The 15,474-nt window shown below is 47.7% G+C and overlaps 5 protein-coding genes across 15 annotated transcripts; 1 reads left to right on the top strand and 4 right to left on the bottom strand.

The window, feature by feature from the left end:
* Window positions 1-67: 67 nt before the first annotated feature.
* On the top strand, window positions 68-1,031 carry LOC136193789 (signal recognition particle 19 kDa protein-like). Its single transcript, XM_065982777.1, has 5 exons — window positions 68-149; window positions 198-273; window positions 322-393; window positions 586-697; window positions 755-1,031. Exons 1-5 carry the CDS (start codon window positions 97-99, stop codon window positions 916-918), a joined length of 477 nt encoding a protein of 158 aa, XP_065838849.1. The 5' UTR covers window positions 68-96; the 3' UTR covers window positions 919-1,031.
* Window positions 904-3,684, bottom strand: LOC136193781 (protein kintoun-like). Its single transcript, XM_065982759.1, has 17 exons — window positions 3,625-3,684; window positions 3,445-3,540; window positions 3,320-3,388; window positions 3,152-3,264; window positions 3,023-3,084; window positions 2,904-2,968; window positions 2,763-2,844; window positions 2,484-2,709; window positions 2,360-2,414; window positions 2,228-2,308; window positions 2,048-2,163; window positions 1,855-1,984; window positions 1,570-1,785; window positions 1,457-1,516; window positions 1,313-1,406; window positions 1,079-1,256; window positions 904-1,006 (listed from the first exon to the last, which is right to left on the bottom strand). Exons 1-17 carry the CDS (start codon window positions 3,652-3,654, stop codon window positions 961-963), a joined length of 1,719 nt encoding a protein of 572 aa, XP_065838831.1. The 5' UTR covers window positions 3,655-3,684; the 3' UTR covers window positions 904-960.
* Window positions 3,672-9,437, bottom strand: LOC136193788 (ribitol-5-phosphate xylosyltransferase 1-like). Of its 11 annotated transcripts, none has more exons than XM_065982775.1 (11): window positions 9,339-9,437; window positions 9,211-9,285; window positions 8,575-9,154; window positions 7,460-8,434; window positions 7,247-7,408; window positions 5,875-7,183; window positions 5,711-5,823; window positions 5,596-5,655; window positions 5,477-5,541; window positions 5,347-5,428; window positions 4,471-5,286 (listed from the first exon to the last, which is right to left on the bottom strand). In XM_065982775.1, exons 3-4 carry the CDS (start codon window positions 9,012-9,014, stop codon window positions 7,990-7,992), a joined length of 885 nt encoding a protein of 294 aa, XP_065838847.1. In that variant the 5' UTR covers window positions 9,015-9,154; window positions 9,211-9,285; window positions 9,339-9,437; the 3' UTR covers window positions 4,471-5,286; window positions 5,347-5,428; window positions 5,477-5,541; window positions 5,596-5,655; window positions 5,711-5,823; window positions 5,875-7,183; window positions 7,247-7,408; window positions 7,460-7,989. The 11 variants fall into 11 exon arrangements, with proteins under 11 accessions (XP_065838848.1, XP_065838847.1, XP_065838845.1 ...); XM_065982773.1 differs by having other exon boundaries at window positions 5,596-5,647; XM_065982772.1 differs by having other exon boundaries at window positions 4,471-5,116; window positions 5,189-5,265; window positions 5,330-5,647.
* A 999-nt stretch (window positions 9,438-10,436) lies between these two features.
* On the bottom strand, window positions 10,437-11,853 carry LOC136194134 (uncharacterized). The gene is made up of 3 exons (XM_065983183.1): window positions 11,786-11,853; window positions 10,691-11,664; window positions 10,437-10,638 (listed from the first exon to the last, which is right to left on the bottom strand). The coding sequence occupies exon 2, from the start codon at window positions 11,494-11,496 to the stop codon at window positions 10,825-10,827; it is 672 nt and encodes a 223-aa protein (XP_065839255.1). The 5' UTR covers window positions 11,497-11,664; window positions 11,786-11,853; the 3' UTR covers window positions 10,437-10,638; window positions 10,691-10,824.
* A 102-nt stretch (window positions 11,854-11,955) lies between these two features.
* On the bottom strand, window positions 11,956-15,076 carry LOC136194131 (dipeptidyl peptidase 3-like). Its single transcript, XM_065983179.1, has 17 exons — window positions 14,749-15,076; window positions 14,596-14,685; window positions 14,404-14,541; window positions 14,280-14,354; window positions 14,150-14,231; window positions 13,956-14,092; window positions 13,774-13,904; window positions 13,656-13,714; window positions 13,404-13,598; window positions 13,244-13,350; window positions 13,097-13,189; window positions 12,990-13,052; window positions 12,815-12,939; window positions 12,639-12,759; window positions 12,396-12,575; window positions 12,190-12,340; window positions 11,956-12,136 (listed from the first exon to the last, which is right to left on the bottom strand). The coding sequence occupies exons 1-17, from the start codon at window positions 15,004-15,006 to the stop codon at window positions 12,018-12,020; spliced, it is 2,124 nt and encodes a 707-aa protein (XP_065839251.1). The 5' UTR covers window positions 15,007-15,076; the 3' UTR covers window positions 11,956-12,017.
* Window positions 15,077-15,474: the final 398 nt, after the last annotated feature.

Genomic DNA, 15,474 nt, shown 5'->3' with positions numbered 1-15,474 from the left:
AGCCCTCATAATTCTAACGATAACCGTACTGTGATACTGTATCACTATGTGGTCACTTACCTTGGCGCGCCGCTTAGCGCGCGTGTAGATTCCAAAATGGCTGCTGCTCAAGATCTTCATCTCCCAAGCGATCCGTCGAACCCAAAGCGGTAGACTCGCACGCTTCTCTTGCAGTCTCGTAATACTTTTCCATGCAGATGGATCTGCATATATCCGGCGTACCTAAACGCACGAAAAACGGCTCAAGAGGGACGAAGAATAGCCAAAGCCAAAGTAGCAGTGCACAGACCCTTTAGCCCCTTCTCAAAAAACGACGTTCAGGCAGTGGATCATCCGACGTGTAACGAGATACGAGACGTTTGCACGAGCCAGGGACTGCAAGTAGAAGTAGAGGTATGATCACCATGGAGATTATTCCTAGAGTACAGTAGAACCTCGCTTCGTCAGATTGTTGCAGTATTAGAAGGCTTTCTCATATTTCCCCTTACCAATCTCCGTTCCATGCTTACATAACATTCTATAGTCATAGAACTGATCCTATAGACTTGTGACCCCCTCCCTGATTCTCTATGTGCTATTTTGCAGTCGTCGAAGCACTACCCGAGGGATTGGAGCAAAGACCCTACGTTCGCGGGAAGAGTTCGCGTTCAGATTCAAAACGAAAGGGGGGAGCCTTGCAAGGACGAGTTCCCCAATAGTAAATAAGACTATATTAGTACTAGTTTTTCAAAGAAATTCTACGATTTGCGATTAGGAAAAGCTATCTATTTGTTTGTCGCGTCGATGATTCCGAAATTGAAATCGAGGCTAACTAGAGGGACGGGAGGCGGCGGGGGCGGGGGCGGCAGCGGTCAGGGAGCCCAAGCGGACGCGGGATCAAGCGGAAAGAAACAGGGAAAGAAATCAAAGAAGAAATAACCGCACTTCTGTATCTATCTCTCTATCTGCTTCGTGTACTTGTTACGAGTCGAGATCAAATATAAATTCGCTTTCTAATTCGACGTCTCTGGAGAAACAGAAACGTCAAACAACGTCTCTTTGCTTTCTAGCTAGCTAGCTAGCTAGCATCTACACTTACTTGGGGGTCTCTGATTTGACGGCGGCGGTGGCGGGTTTAGAAACGGGCGCCGGCGCGACGCTCTTCACTTCGCTTTCGCCGTTTCGATTTCCCTCGTCATTTTCCGCGTCTTCCTGCTGCAGCTCGTATTCGGTGACAGGCCACTTTCGCTCTAACGATCTTTCAGCAGTTTCCGTATCTATGATATTAAAACCAAGTGGGCATGAGGGGGATATTCATATTTGGCTTCTTTACCAACGCGTTCCTCGTTTTTCTCAGCGAACTCTATTACTACGTTTTCTGAATTGTCGGATTGAACGACGGGGCATAAAACGGCACTATTGCCTTCCTAGAGAACTCAGGTACTAAGAATTTGCTCTATTTCTCTCTCTTTCTCACGTCATTTTCCTGTTGACTTTCGGCAACGGGAAGATGATCATCAACCAGAAATAAAACTTCCTGAAATTAAAAAAAATCGACTTTCTTTCGAGGGACTACGTCATACTGTTTACTTGCAAAGAATCAAAGGACTCGCCGACGAAAATATTGTTCCATAGACGACAGCTCGTTCTCTCCTTCGCCAGACAAACGATAAGACGTTCTTCGTCGACAACGTGAAATTTAGAGTCAGAAGGAGAGAATCGATCGTCGGCAGGCGATAGACGGGTTCGCACGCACAGCGAGTACGAATCAGAAGCGGGATTTCCAACGAAGAAAGTCAAAGAGGCCTTCGAATGGACAAAGAAAAGCTGAGCTAGGGGCCCTCTCCCCTCATCTACGCGGTGCATTATATATACCGTCGTCGAAGTGACTTGCATCTTGACGTTTTCCTCTCGAACGTTCGGTACTCGAGCTGCGAGTGTGACGCTCGTTTCGTCCTGCCAGTGAGTGAACTCGGGTAGCGCGGGTTTCATCGTCATCATTGGTCTATTTTTTTAAATAAATAATTAGAAAGTAAAATTCCGATCTGCACTTCCGCGTCGCTCTCACTCCAGTTGGCGTGGCGGCTCCGGCGAGACGACGAGCAGTACGACGACGAGCTGACGTTTTTTCTTATCGAACTTAGCGCTACTCGACTCCTCGTCGACCGCGTAGGGCAACTTCAACTAGAAAAAGAATATGAGGACTGTTTTATCGTATCCGTGGCCCCCCGGTTTTTTTCTCGCGTACGTCAAGACGATAGTCGTGCGCGGCGCACTCCAACTCGAGACGATTCTTTGTGACGTCAAGAGCCAAGTCCTTTGCTGATAGCTGAGAAGACAGATGTATGAGATATATAGACCCCACCCCCACAAAAATTACGCATTCAGGAAGATCAATAGTGATGACAAGTTCCTTTGGACGCGATCCTTTAGTACTACACATCTCATATTATTATTATTATTATTATTATTGGCGAGAGAAGAAATCTTCTCCTCCACTATACCTTCCTATGGTATAATCCTGATAGTCGACGTACCCACGATGAATAATTTTGTACTGGGGCTTTCGCTCCGATTCCCTTGGCTCCGGAACGTCGCTCGCACTCGCGCGACCGTTATTAGCCGAACGTTCGTTTGGCTTCTCTTCGGCCTCCTTCTCCTCGTCGTTCGGTCGTCTCATCATGACGGACTTGGGCGTTCCGAAGTATCTCTTCTTCGGCAACTTGACGGCTTCGAGGAAGAAAAAGATACAAAGAAGGAAGAGCATTTTTTAAAAAAAATACCTTCTCGGTTTAGCTTCATTTCGGCCACTTTTTCGACGCTATCAATCGCCGAATCGATCAGCGTCTGCCTGAAACGTTTACTCTATAGAAAAATGCGCGGATAGCCACAGGGGGGTTTTTAAAAAAAAACTATGTACGTACAATCTGGGCTTCTTCTAAAGCGGCCGGGTGAAAGAGAACATCGAAAACAGTGCAACTAGTCCCGCCTACGTCACACACCAGAAAACTGCCTATAATATCTATTTTAATTAATTTCAAACCTTTATCTACTTCTGAACGACCGTGATTGGCGATGTGAGGCAAGGAGAGAGATACTCCAGACCTAAACGCCTTAATTTATTTAATCATTTTCTTTATTTAAAAATACAAATTCTACGCATGCTGCGTACTTTCCATCTTTGGTTGACATCACTTTCGTCGGCTTGTCAATCAAATCGGACATGCACACGTTAACAACGACTTTTCTCTTGCTACTATCAAACGTTATGAAAACAAAGCCAGGCTAAATTATAATAATTTTAATTAATTAGTTAGTTAATTCAATTATCGAATTATACATCTGGTTTGACAAATTTGACGTCACGACCTTTCGTTGCTTCCATGGCTTGAATGTCGTTTTCGTATTGCTAAAAACGAAAAATCCATTTTTTTCGAGGTTTCCCGCGCGTTTCTGCAATCGTACTTCGCGCAGCTTGGGATCGGACAGTTCTTCGGCGTACTCGCGAAACAGTTTTCGAAATTCCTCGTTCGCGAAAGCGCTTTTGATTCTTTCCAATTCCTGAGACGAAAGGAGCGCGGCGAGTGAAAAGAAAGAGCGGGCCTATAAGCAATCGCATCTCTTCGTCGCGTTTTAGCGTCGTACATCGGCCGTCATGTCGAGTTTCGACGTCATTTCGGACGATGGTCTGCTCGTGTAACGCGCTTTAGAAAAAAAAAAAATAACAAATCACATGCCCTCAGCTCATGCGCCCATGCCCTCATGCCATTGCTCATGCCATCTACGATGCCAGCTCATGCCGATTGTTTCCAATCACTATTTAGTTATTATTCACATCCTAACGGTGGAACCTCTTTGTACCAATCGCCTCTGTACAAGTACTTCTGTATTTCGATGCCGCCTCGAGGCACCGTGACATTGCGCCCGCCGAACGAAAGAACGGGCAGCGGCTTCGAAACGAGTCGGGCGGGAAACGTGTGATGCACGCGATAATTGATAAAAAACACCCAACTCTCTATACCGCGCCTACGCATCATTCCGTCGCGCCAATAATCGTAGAACGGCATGACGTCGATTCCTTCTATTTCATCCGCGTCCGGACAGACGACCTTGTAGCGTCCGCGCCGATCGCTCCACGTGACGACGAGCCGACGACGCGCGAAAGCATCGACGATCTGCTTATGCGTGTACTTGGCGAGCGCGTCGCCGTCGACGCCGATGTCGGCGTCGTAGTCCCACGGCAGGGGACCGCCGTTGCGCAGCGCGCCCCACAGCGTTCCGTACATGAGATAGTACGAAACGTCGAGTTCTTCCAGGACGTCGATGACGGCGTGCGTGTAGCGCACCAGCGTCGATATATCGGCTTTGGGGCGTTCGCACGGCATGCCGGACTCGTTCGCGTACCTCGTCCACGCGTGGGCGTTGAAAGCGTAGTAGAGCGTCGCGACGAGGAGAACGACGACAGTTACAGTTATGCCCGCGAAAGAACGATTTCCAAGTTGTACGTGCATGTTATTATGAAATAGAGGAAACTCGGTTGTCGATGACGTCATTCCGCACGCGAGCGAACTTCCGTTGATTCAGTCTCGTCCGGTCCGACATTACGAACGAAGTGTTCTTTGATAACGACGACAGCTATGTGCGCGAAAGAACGATTTCTAAGTTGTATGACTACGTGCATGTTATTATGAAATAGAGGAACCCAGTTATCGATGACGTCATTCCGCACGCGAGCAAACTTTCGTTGATTCAGTACACGAACGAAGTGTTCTTTGATCTGCGTTCCGAACTTAGCGTACAATTCGAGAAGTCGTCCGCTTTGCGCTCGACGGACAATTCCCTTTCTTTCGCAACGATGCAAACCAACTCGCTCCAACGTCTTACGTAGATGAAAGGGGCCTCGTAGTGCTTTAGCAATCTTAGAGAGGAGAATTGAACGCTGTCCATTGCTATTCGATTGCGATTTCGCGGCGCGACATCCGTCCGCTATGCCAATTCGATCCGCTCGCCGCCGCTTGGTAGATTCGATACGATTCGGCGTTGTAGCCGACGGGACAGAGAGTCAAGTCGCTGTCCAACAGAATCGCGCGGTTAGGCGACAAAAATAGGCGTCAACAACGCCGGGGTCTTCGTGCAGCTATAAGCCACACGTGCAGTGCGAGGATATAGTGACCACTGTACAGCATTTGATAAATAAATAACTTCTAACCGAAGAGACATCGTTCGGTCGTCTCATCATGACGGACTTGGGCGTTCCGAAGTATCTCTTCTTCGGCAACTTGACGGCTTCGAGGAAGAAAAAGACGTCTATATATAGATACAAAGGAGGAGAAGCATTTTTAAAAAATACCTTCTCGGTTTAAATACCTTCTCGGTTTAGCTTCATTTTGGCCACTTTTTCGACGCTATCAATCGCCAAATCGATCAGCGTCTGCTTGAAACGTTTACTCTATAGAAAAAATGCGCGGATAGCCACAGGGGGGGACTATGTAGGTACAATCTGGGCTTCTTCTAAAGCCGCCGGGTGAAAGAGAACATCGAAAACAGTGCAACTAGTCCCGCCTACGTCACACACCAGAAAACTGCCTATAATATCTATTTTATTAATTTCTCTACTTCTGAACGACCGTGATTGGCGATGTGAGGCAAGGAGAGAGATACTCCAGACCTAAACGCCTTAATTTATTTAATCATTTTATTTAAAAATACAAATTCTACGCATGCTGCGTACTTTCCATCTTTGGTTGACATCACTTTCGTCGGCTTGTCAATCAAATCAGACATGCACACGTTAACAACGACTTTTCTCTTGCTACTATCAAACGTTATGAAAACAAAGCCAGGCTAAATTATAATAATTTTAATTAATTAGTTAATTCAATTATTGAATTATACATCTGGTTTGACAAATTTGACGTCACGACCTTTCGTTGCTTCCATTTTTTCGAGGTTTCCCGCGCGTTTCTGCAATCGTACTTCGCGCAGCTTGGGGTCGGACAGTTCTTCGGCGTACTCGCGAAATAGTTTTCGAAATTCTTCGTTCGCGAAAGCGTTTTTGATTCTTTCCAATTCCTGCGACGAAAGGAGCGCGGCGAGTGAGAAGAAAAAGCGAGCCTATAAGCAATCGCATCTCTTCGTCGCGTTTTAGCGTCGTACATCGGCCGTCATGTCGAGTTTCGACGTCATTTTCGGCGTTGGTCTGCTCGAGTAAGTTGTAACGCGCTTTAGAGCTATGATGCCAGGAGAGATCTGCTCGGCCCACAGCCCACAGCCCTGCCAGCTCATTATCTAGTTATATTATCGACACCCTAACGGTGGAACGACTTTGTACCAATCGCCTCTGTACAAGTACTTCTGTATTTCGATGCCGCCTCGAGGCACCGTGACGTTGCGCCCGCCGAACGAAAGAACGGGCAGCGGCTTCGAAACGAGTCGGGCGGGAAACGTGTGATGCACGCGATAGTTGATAAAAAACACCCAACTCTCTATACCGCGCCTACGCATCATTCCATCGCGCCAATAATCGTAGAACGGCATGACGTCGATTCCTTCTATTTCATCCGCGTCCGGACAGACGACCTTGTAGCGTCCGCGCCGATCGCTCCACGTGACGACGAGCCGACGACGCGCGAACGCGTCGACGATCTGCTCATGCGTGTACTTGGCGAGCGCGTCGCCGTCGACGCCGATGTCGGCGTCGTAGTCCCACGGCAGGGGGCCGCCGTTGCGCAGCGCGCCCCACAGCGTTCCGTACATGAGATAGTACGAAACGGCGAGCTCTTCCAGGACGTCGATGACGGCGTGCGTGTAGCGCACCAGCGTCGATATATCGGCTTTGGGGCGTTCGCACGGCATGCCGGACTCGTTCGCGTACCTCGTCCACGCGTGGGCGTTGAAAGCGTAGTAGGTCGCGACGACGAGGAGGAGGAGGACGACGCCGACGACGGTTATGCGGGTGAAAAAACGGCCTCTAAATCGCATGGTGGGGAGGGGCGCCTAAGTCCCGGACAAAACTGCCCCGACCGGAAACATCGTCGGTTTTTGTCGAGCAAGCTTGTTTCGACTTCCCTCTTTTTGGCCTCGCTAAACCGGCAGAGTCAGCGCTTTCGAATGCACCTAGCCTTGACCGCGTGCGTTGCTCTGACGATGTTTAGGAGCCCTTCGAATTCGATTACAGGAAATCACGTGCGATCAACAAGGTCTCCTAAATACCGGACACGTAATATCTCCTGAAATAAGAGGCTACTAAATACAACCAGACACTTACCTGGGGTAAAATTTATCGCTGAATCCATTGGTGCCAATGGTTCTTCTCTCAGATGCATTTTTACTGCTCAAAACGGACTCAAAAGGCGAGGTCCTCCATCCAAGCAAAAACCTTTCCAACATCGCTGTTTTTGTTCAGAACAGTACCAGATCGTCTATAAATCTGTAAGAACTGTTTGCGAAGGTATTGGCGGTGGAACCATAGCTGGAATACCTAATTTTCGCATCCAAAACGACTTTTTGCGAATCGTCCATGAAAATCCTGAAATCAAACTAAGCAAATATTACAGCAGAGCAATACGTCATGCGTCTACGCTTGTTTTCTTGACAATTTTGTGTTACTTTTGTCATGTTCTGGTATGCAGGGTGCTTCGCTTCAGCAAGACAAACCAGCACTGTCTTTTCCGCCATTTCTTCGACGAATCGACGTAATAGCTTGGTTTAACCTTTCTAAGCTGTTTTTCTTCAAGCTAGCAAAAAGGCGTGACAAATGACTCATAAGGTTACTTTTCGTCGGCCAGGTGTATAAAAGATTCGCTCTGAAGCATATAGTGCTTTTCTGACTGGAGAGCTGCAAAACCTTCATCTAGCTCTCCAGAGGCAGAAGAGTGAAAAAACTGCATGATACGTCAATCAATGATTTATTTAGGGCTCTTATCTAAACCACATTCTCCTCGCCGGATGTCAATGACGTCATTTCGCACGCACGCCCAGTGGTTCCACGGGGTTCGACGTTCCCTTCGTTTATTCAGTCTCATCAGAGATAACACGAACGAAGTGTTCTTTGATCTGCGTTCCGAACTTAGCGTACCATTCGAGAAGTCGTCGTCGTCGCTCCGCTTTGCGTTCGACGGAGAGTTCCCTTTCTTTCGCAACGATGCGAACCAACTCGCTCCAATCTCTTACGTAGATGAAAGGGGCCTCGTAGTACTTAAGCAATGTCAGAGGAGGCGAGTGAATGCGAATAGAACGCTGTCCATTGCTATTCGAAGCGGTTTCGCTCCGCGACGTGCGACATCCGCCCGCTATCCCAATTCGGTCCTCAATCACCGGCACCGATCCGCTCGCCGCCGCTTCGTAGATTCGATACGATTCGGCGTTGTAGCCGACGGGACAGAGAGTCAAGTCGCTGTCCAACAGAATCGCGCGGTAGGCGTCAACAACGCCGGAGTCTTCGTGACTGGGCCAGCTATATAAGACACGTGCAGTGCGAGGATATAGTGACCATGTACTATAGCTATGAACGTCCTACATAGACCGGCTCTACTGTACAAATAAATAACTTCTAAGAGAGTCTAGCCCCCAAACCTTCTCCTCCTCCCGCCTTACCTGTCTCGTGTCTGCACGTAGCAGTCTTTCTCCAATCCATGATCTTCGATAATTTTTACGAGTCGTTCTCGCGACGAGTTTGGATACACGGTCACCATGAGATTGCACACGTATTTTCGCTTGCTACGCGCGTCCGATGGGCCTATCGATCCCGAGGGAAATCTTCTATAGAGAGCCGGACCGAGAGGCCATTGAAAAACGTCAATCTCATCGACGACATCCGCGTCGTAGACGATAAATAATTTGTGAATTATTTTTCGATCGAGATACGATCGTATCCAATCGTTATTACAATTTTCATTTCCAATTAGAAACAGGACAACTTTCGCTCTCACGTTGCGCGCCGATATCAAATTCAGCCACGTCGTCGCCGTGGCAACAGTCGAATCCGATCGACCGTTCAAAGCAAAAATTATGACGTCACAAAAATAATTAATCATCGTCGGAACGACGGCCTTTCCGTGATAAAATTTATAATAGTGATTGCCGACGGTAAGACGCCCCGTTTCGAGAGGCAATCCCCCTTCGACTTTTCCCCTAACCGAACTCCCCTTGAGAATATCAAGCCAAAGATATAGGCCTAAAGTTTTACGAGGCTTCGATGCGGACCTACTAGAGGTTTAGAGAGCTACTGACCCGAATTGGTGAGGGAGTATATGCTAATTGTCAAGTTTTTCGAAGGGAAAACGCGTTGGGGAGAGGCGTGGTAGTCTAGAGGAGAAGCGCGAGTGTTATTTGAGCGCGACGACGATTTGTTATCGAACCAGGAGCATTGTCGAGTCGCAGACGAAATACGACGACAGTCGCGTAAAGAGAGAAGAGCAGATAAACGACGAAACCGGCGACTCCAGCGCACCGTAGAAAAGTCATCAACGCGCGCGCTAAGAAGCCAAAAACCGCGTAAACGAACGAAACCCTTCTATTCCTTGCAGCCTTTCGGTCGCACCGTCCTATACCAATCGAACGTGTACAAATACTTTTGTATCTCGATGCCGTTGCGCGGCACGGTCATATTCCGTCCGCCGAAAGGCAGTTTTTCATAAGGCGGTTCGAGAAGTCGCGCGGGAAAAACGTAATGCCATCGATAGTTGAGAAAGTAAAGCCAACTCTCCGACGCGACGCTATGCATCCAACCGTTGCGCCAATAGTCAGAGTAGAGCAGCAAATCGACGCCCTCGTTGTTGTCGTGATAGTAGATTCGATAGAGACCGAGCCTCGAGCGCCAACGCACCGACATATTCAATTCGCGTTTGAATATCTCGGCGACTTGATCGCGTGTGAACTTCCGCATATCGTCGGCGTTGACGATGAGATCGGCGTCGTCGTCCCACGGGAGAGGACCGCCGCTTCGCAGAGCGCCAAACAGGGTACCACAGGCGAGAAAATGAGGTATGTCGAGACGATTGAGAACGTCGTCGACGCTGTGGACGGCGCGAACGATTCGATCGAGCTCGACGGACGTTCGCTGGCACGCGACTTTCGACTCGAGTTTGAGGTACTTTGAATAGTCGTCGTAGCAGACGTAGATGTAGCGAAAGACGCACGCGAAGACAAAGGCGTAGACGACGGATCTGCAGCAGTTCCGGCGAGAACCCATTCTCAATTGCTCGCTCAGCGACAACGTGCGCGGAGTTAAAGTTTTAAGACTACTAGTAAGATCGACTCAGTAAGAGTATAACGGACAATCCAGCCGACCAGGCGACCAAAGTTTTACGGAAAGTTTGGGAGCCCGTATAACAAAACGTGAAGTGTCGTTCCGTAATTAATTAAGTTTTAGTGTACCGTATGCACAGACGGCGTTTTTTCTCACACTACGACGTCACACTATGTAATACTGCCGTATACGGTAAGCGGCGGGAGGATACGCATGATGGGCCATCATTCTCTAGTATTATAACGAGGACCGTTAAAAGCAAATATTATGACGTCATTTAATTAATCATCCTTCGATTTTTTCCCCCAAGAAGGAATCAGAATTAGGAATGCTGTGATACTAGAGGTTTAGAGAGCGACTGAGTGGTTGCTAATTGTCAAGTTTTTCGAAGGGAAAAGGCGTGGTGTAGCCTAAAGGAGAAGTGAAACGTTATTTGGGCGCGACGACGATTCGTAATCGAACCAGACGCATCGTCGAGTCGAAGACGACAGTCGCGTAGAGAGAGAAGACCAGATAAACAACGAAACCGGCGACTCCAGCGCACCGTAGAAAAGTCATCAACGCGCGCTAAGAAGTCGAAACCTTTACAGTAATTTCTATTCCTTGCAGCCTTTCGGTCGCACCGTCTTATACCAATCGAACGTGTACAAATACTTATGTATCTCGATGCCGTTGCGCGGCACAGTCATATTCCGCCCGCCGAAAGGCAGTCTTTCATAAGGCGGTTCAAGAAGTCGAGCCGGAAACACGTGATGCCATCGATAGTTGAGAAAGAAATACCAACTCTGCGACGCGGCGCGATGCATCCAACCGTTACGCCAATAGTCGTAGTAGAGCAGCAAATCGACGCCCTCGTAGCCGTGATAGAAAATTCGATAGCGACCGAACGTCGAACTCCAATGCACCGACATATTCAATTCGCGTTTGAATAGCTCGGCGACTTGATCGGGCGCGAACTTGAACATGTCGTCGGCGTTGACGACGAAATCGGCGTCGTCGTCCCACGGCAAGGGGCCGCCGTTTCGCAGAGCGCCGTACAGGGTGCCGCAGACTAGAAAATGAGGTATGTTGAGACGATTGAGAACGTCGTCGACGCCGTGGACGGCGCGAACGAGACGATCGAGCTCGACGGACGTTCGCTGGCACGCGACTTTCGACTCGCGCTTGAGGTAGTTCGAATAGTCGTCGTAGCAGACGTAGATGTAAATGAAGACGCACGCGAAGACGAAAGCGTAGACGACGGATCTGATGCCGTTGCGACGACGCATTGATTGATCGATTGATCGCCCTGAAACGAGCTGCGCCGCCTGTAGCCTCGGAGACCCAGATGACAGATTCTCTCCTAGCGAGCGCGCGCAACCCTGTGTCGCGGGGGCGAGCGTTTTCAAGAGAGATGGGTTCTCTTCTATATCCCTTTCACTTTGAGGGACGATATCCTAAACGCGTGAGTGGAGCGATGACGTCGAGCAGCGGCGTTTGGGACGCTACGCTTCAAGTTCTTTCTTTTGAAGCGCAGCGTCGCGAACGATCGTTATCGTTTCGAGAGAGAGACCCTACCGGTATTCTTTGGAAAACGCATTGGAAGAGAAGCGCTGGCGTGAAAAAGCAGGATATCGTATGAGGACGTCGTCGCGTGGGGACGGCGCGACTAAGTGCGCTCGCCGGCACGCAACTTTCGATTCAGTGCGTGTTTGTGGGGGGGCGGGGGAGCCGGAGTCCGAACAAAAGAGAATTATTTTCGTGGTATTTTTTTTCAGAACACAGGTTCCGCGTACAGTTTGGCGGCAACTTACCTGTTTTTCCACAAACTTTCGAGCGCCGAGTCGTACCGGGGAAAGCGCTGGGCAAACGACTCCACAATTCCTTCAACTGAAGCGGAATATTCCAAGAGCTCCACCTCGCCCGAACCTACGTATTAAAATTCTTGCTATAATCTTTTTTTTCTATTGCTTTGCTCTGACTCTGAAGCTTGGTATTGGCCTGGACGAACATCGGCCTCGGCTGCTTCTTGGCCAAAACGATTTCCCTACACTTGAGCCAATGCTCATTGACGCTGGAATAACGATTGTACATCGAAGTGCCACTTTCGACATCAGCCGTACTCTTATAGACCTAAAAAATATTATTAAAAAAATCAATCTCATAAATCAATGTTAATTCTTATTACTTGCAATTTTCTGAGAAAGTCTCCAACGGCTTTCTTTCCGACTGTGCCGATCTTGCTTCGATCCAAACGTATCACGATGTCCGGCTTTCCCTCTTCGTCCTCGCCAACGCGAACGTCGACCAGACCCTCGCCCGCTTCGAGTAGCACTTGCAATATTACGTAGCGCGCTTGCATGTGAGCCTTGAACGCGAGAGAGAATAATTAATTAATTAATTAATTAATTAATTAATTTTCAATGCACACCTGACGCCATATCTTCGTTTCGGGCGAGAAAAACTCGAGACCCACGACCCCCGCGCGAACCATGAGCAACCAATTGACGTAGATGATGTCATCGGCCGCCTGTCCCTCGTAGCCAAATATTCTTATTGAATCAATGAATATAAATCGCTTATTGTCTCTATGCGCATACGTCTTACTTGAGAATCTCTTCGGATAAGCACATGTATATTCCGACGCATTCGGCGCGGCATTCTTCGTAGCTCGAGGCGACGACAGTGAATTTGCTATCCCAAGTGTCGTGAGGACCGTAAAATGACGTAATCTATATATATAATTCATATGAGAATGCATTGGATTATAGTCTGTCTTTACCTTTTCATTGGTTTCCGTGTGTCGTACCGTATCAACGTCGAAATTCAATTCACCGTTCTCCTTCTATAACCCAATACTTATCTTTTCACTTTCGTGATTGAACGTACTTTCTGAAAATGTTTCCCACTTCCGTGTCCCATTAATTCGTGAAGTCCGACTTGGACTTCGAAAGCGGACGACTTCAATTCGACGTAGAGTTTCTAACATCTCGATTGACATAAAATAAAATAGAGATTCCCTAATTAATTTCTAACGGCGTCATCGTCTTCGAGAAACGAAACTCTCTTGTCGTCGGCTCTCGCGGCCAAGACGTTGCCAAGCGATACGTTCTTGAATCCTTCATTTCCTCGTATATCATTGTCTAATTAAAATTAGTACATAAGCCCATACGTTTTCGTGGAGAGGGATTCTTACAGTTGGGGATATTGATTCCGGCGGGGATTCCGCTGCCGCCGAAACTGAGCACGTCCAAGGACGTGAAGTCGGGTTTGAGAAAAACGTCTTTTTCGTAGGCTCGCGGCCACGGAAGAAGAGGCAAGAATTTCTCCGCGCTGGCGACCAAATTTTCAAACTTTCGGCTCATCTCCTTGTTCACCATGGCAACAAAACCTTATATATATTGATTATTTATGACGTAATCGTCACTACAGTTCTCAATTAAAATACCTTCGAATTCTCCTCTAACTCCAAAAGGATCGCGATAGCTCTCAATAAACCCAATGTAACTATATGTGCATTAATTAATTAAAATCTATGCTTCGTTTGTCGTCTTCTAATGTCTCACGTTTCAATGATTGGCCCTTTGTCTTTGATCCAATACCGCGATCCGTCCTTGTGATCGTCAATCGAACCCGTCTCGAAACTTCTCACGTAGTATTCCAGCATCGACTTTTCGTTTTCGTTAGCCGCACACTCCTACATATACAATACATATACGACTATATCCATTCCCCATTTTTCTCGTACAGAAGCCTTTCGCAAATTCTCCGCTACGCGTTCGAGAAGCTCCGAATAATCGCCGCGAGTTATTCGAACTCTTTTGCCCTTATATTCGTCATCTCCCACGCGGCTGGCCATCTTGTCGTTTGACCCAAAAGGGGACGCTTCACATATGAAAAATCAATGAATAGAATAGACAACCCTTGTGTCTTATATAATACCCGTTTTTGCGACAGAGGCAATGCGAATTTCGTACTCTCCCTTCTCGCTTTTGAACAGTCGCGTATTGTACGGACTTATTCCCTAAAAAAATATTCTCAATTCATTTTAATTGTGATGATGGAGGCTGACTTTTTCCGTTAGAAATCCCTGAATAAATTCGGCGTCGTCCTGCGTGCAATTCACCGAATAATAACTCGTTTTGCCCTAATAATAATTACGTTCAACTTAATTTCCAAAAAATAAATTAAAATACTTTTGGTGGAAACGCTAGCTCCCTGTCGCGAGATTCCAATGAGTACATTGGATCGGCACAAGCCGCCCACAGAGAATCGATCGTCTCGCGACATTGCGTATAGGCAACGCTGCTTTCGACCAAAGCACGAAAACTTTCCTTTAGAAATCGATAGCTAGCATCTCACTAATCCTAATATTATTTTATTATTACTTTCGATAATCCAGGAATCATCTTGCTATCTCCAAACGACTTATAGTTTCCCATGTTCGTAAACACGGCAGAAGCATACACCAAAAAACTCTAAACATTTAAAAAAATTAGACAATTTGGAGACATCGATTTTTTCATTTGTTTTTCCTGTACCTGAAACTCGTCGTCCGAAATCGGCTTTCGTCCTCTCAACGATTCGACGCTTTCGGCTGTGAAAATTTGCTGGAGGAGGAGAAAGACGGGCGCCGATTCGGACGACGTTTGAAGGAGAACGATGAGACCGCCTTCGAACGAGGCGCGCGATATGAAGTGAGCGTAGCGCTTCTCGCGCAATGTGAGGCCGTCGAAGGCCGTCTTGCACGCCAATTGGCACACGGGGATCTTGTTCGAGATGACGTGCAGGGAAGACATTGTGTATTCGAAGCGCGCTAACGTGGTCCTTGATTTACCATTTCGATTTATTGATGGACGTTTAGTTCTTTATCATTCTCTAAATTTATGCGGGCTTGGTTCAAGTTAGAAACATTGACTATAATGGATTTGCTTGATTTTATGACATTTCCACCGCTGAGAAAGAGCTCTCAGGCACTAAAACAGAAGTGAGGCCTCCTTTCGCCACGTGGTTCCTACAAGTTCAAAAATGCGTCGTTTGACCTCTAGAAGGCCAAAAAACGCATTCTTTCATCTGGGAGAACTTTTTAAAAAGTAAAAAAATCGACACCCGATATCATACCCCGCGGAAGACGGTGCTATGGAGGAGATACCAGAATGCCTTGCTCTCGTCATTGCTAGGAAGGCCACCAGGCACTTCAAGTGAGGAAATTGACCAGCCACCAGGCCATAATGGTCACACCTTGGGGAGAGTTACCTGCTCCCTTC

The sequence above is a fragment of the Oscarella lobularis genome, chromosome 12 (genome assembly GCF_947507565.1).
Source record: "Oscarella lobularis chromosome 12, ooOscLobu1.1, whole genome shotgun sequence".
Classification (NCBI taxonomy): domain Eukaryota; kingdom Metazoa; phylum Porifera; class Homoscleromorpha; order Homosclerophorida; family Oscarellidae; genus Oscarella; species Oscarella lobularis.
Note: the sequence above shows the minus strand (reverse complement) of the source record. Positions and strands in the feature narration are given on the sequence as shown.

Excerpts from the sequence above, each read along its gene's own strand:
- LOC136193789 (XM_065982777.1), top strand. The coding sequence starts at position 97 with ATGGCTGCTGCTCAAGATCTTCATCTCCCAAGCGATCCGTCGAACCCA. Across the intron at positions 150-197 it reads GATCCGTCGAACCCAAAGCG|ATGGATCTGCATATATCCGG; the intron begins GTAGACTCGCAC and ends TTTTCCATGCAG. Across the intron at positions 394-585 it reads GACTGCAAGTAGAAGTAGAG|TCGTCGAAGCACTACCCGAG; the intron begins GTATGATCACCA and ends GCTATTTTGCAG.
- LOC136194131 (XM_065983179.1), bottom strand. The coding sequence starts at position 15,006 with ATGTCTTCCCTGCACGTCATCTCGAACAAGATCCCCGTGTGCCAATTG. Across the intron at positions 13,715-13,773 it reads AAAGGGCCAATCATTGAAAC|TTACATTGGGTTTATTGAGA; the intron begins GTGAGACATTAG and ends ATGCACATATAG. Across the intron at positions 13,190-13,243 it reads TTCTCGAAGACGATGACGCC|AAACTCTACGTCGAATTGAA; the intron begins GTTAGAAATTAA and ends TCGAGATGTTAG.
- LOC136193788 (XM_065982774.1), bottom strand. The coding sequence starts at position 9,014 with ATGATTAATTATTTTTGTGACGTCATAATTTTTGCTTTGAACGGTCGA. Across the intron at positions 8,435-8,574 it reads TACGTGCAGACACGAGACAG|CTGGCCCAGTCACGAAGACT; the intron begins GTAAGGCGGGAG and ends TGTCTTATATAG.
- LOC136193781 (XM_065982759.1), bottom strand. The coding sequence starts at position 3,654 with ATGACGTCGAAACTCGACATGACGGCCGAT. Across the intron at positions 1,786-1,854 it reads TGCAAGTCACTTCGACGACG|GCCTCTTTGACTTTCTTCGT; the intron begins GTATATATAATG and ends GTCCATTCGAAG. Across the intron at positions 1,517-1,569 it reads AGTCCTTTGATTCTTTGCAA|GAAGTTTTATTTCTGGTTGA; the intron begins GTAAACAGTATG and ends TTTTAATTTCAG.
- LOC136194134 (XM_065983183.1), bottom strand. The coding sequence starts at position 11,496 with ATGCGTCGTCGCAACGGCATCAGATCCGTCGTCTACGCTTTCGTCTTC.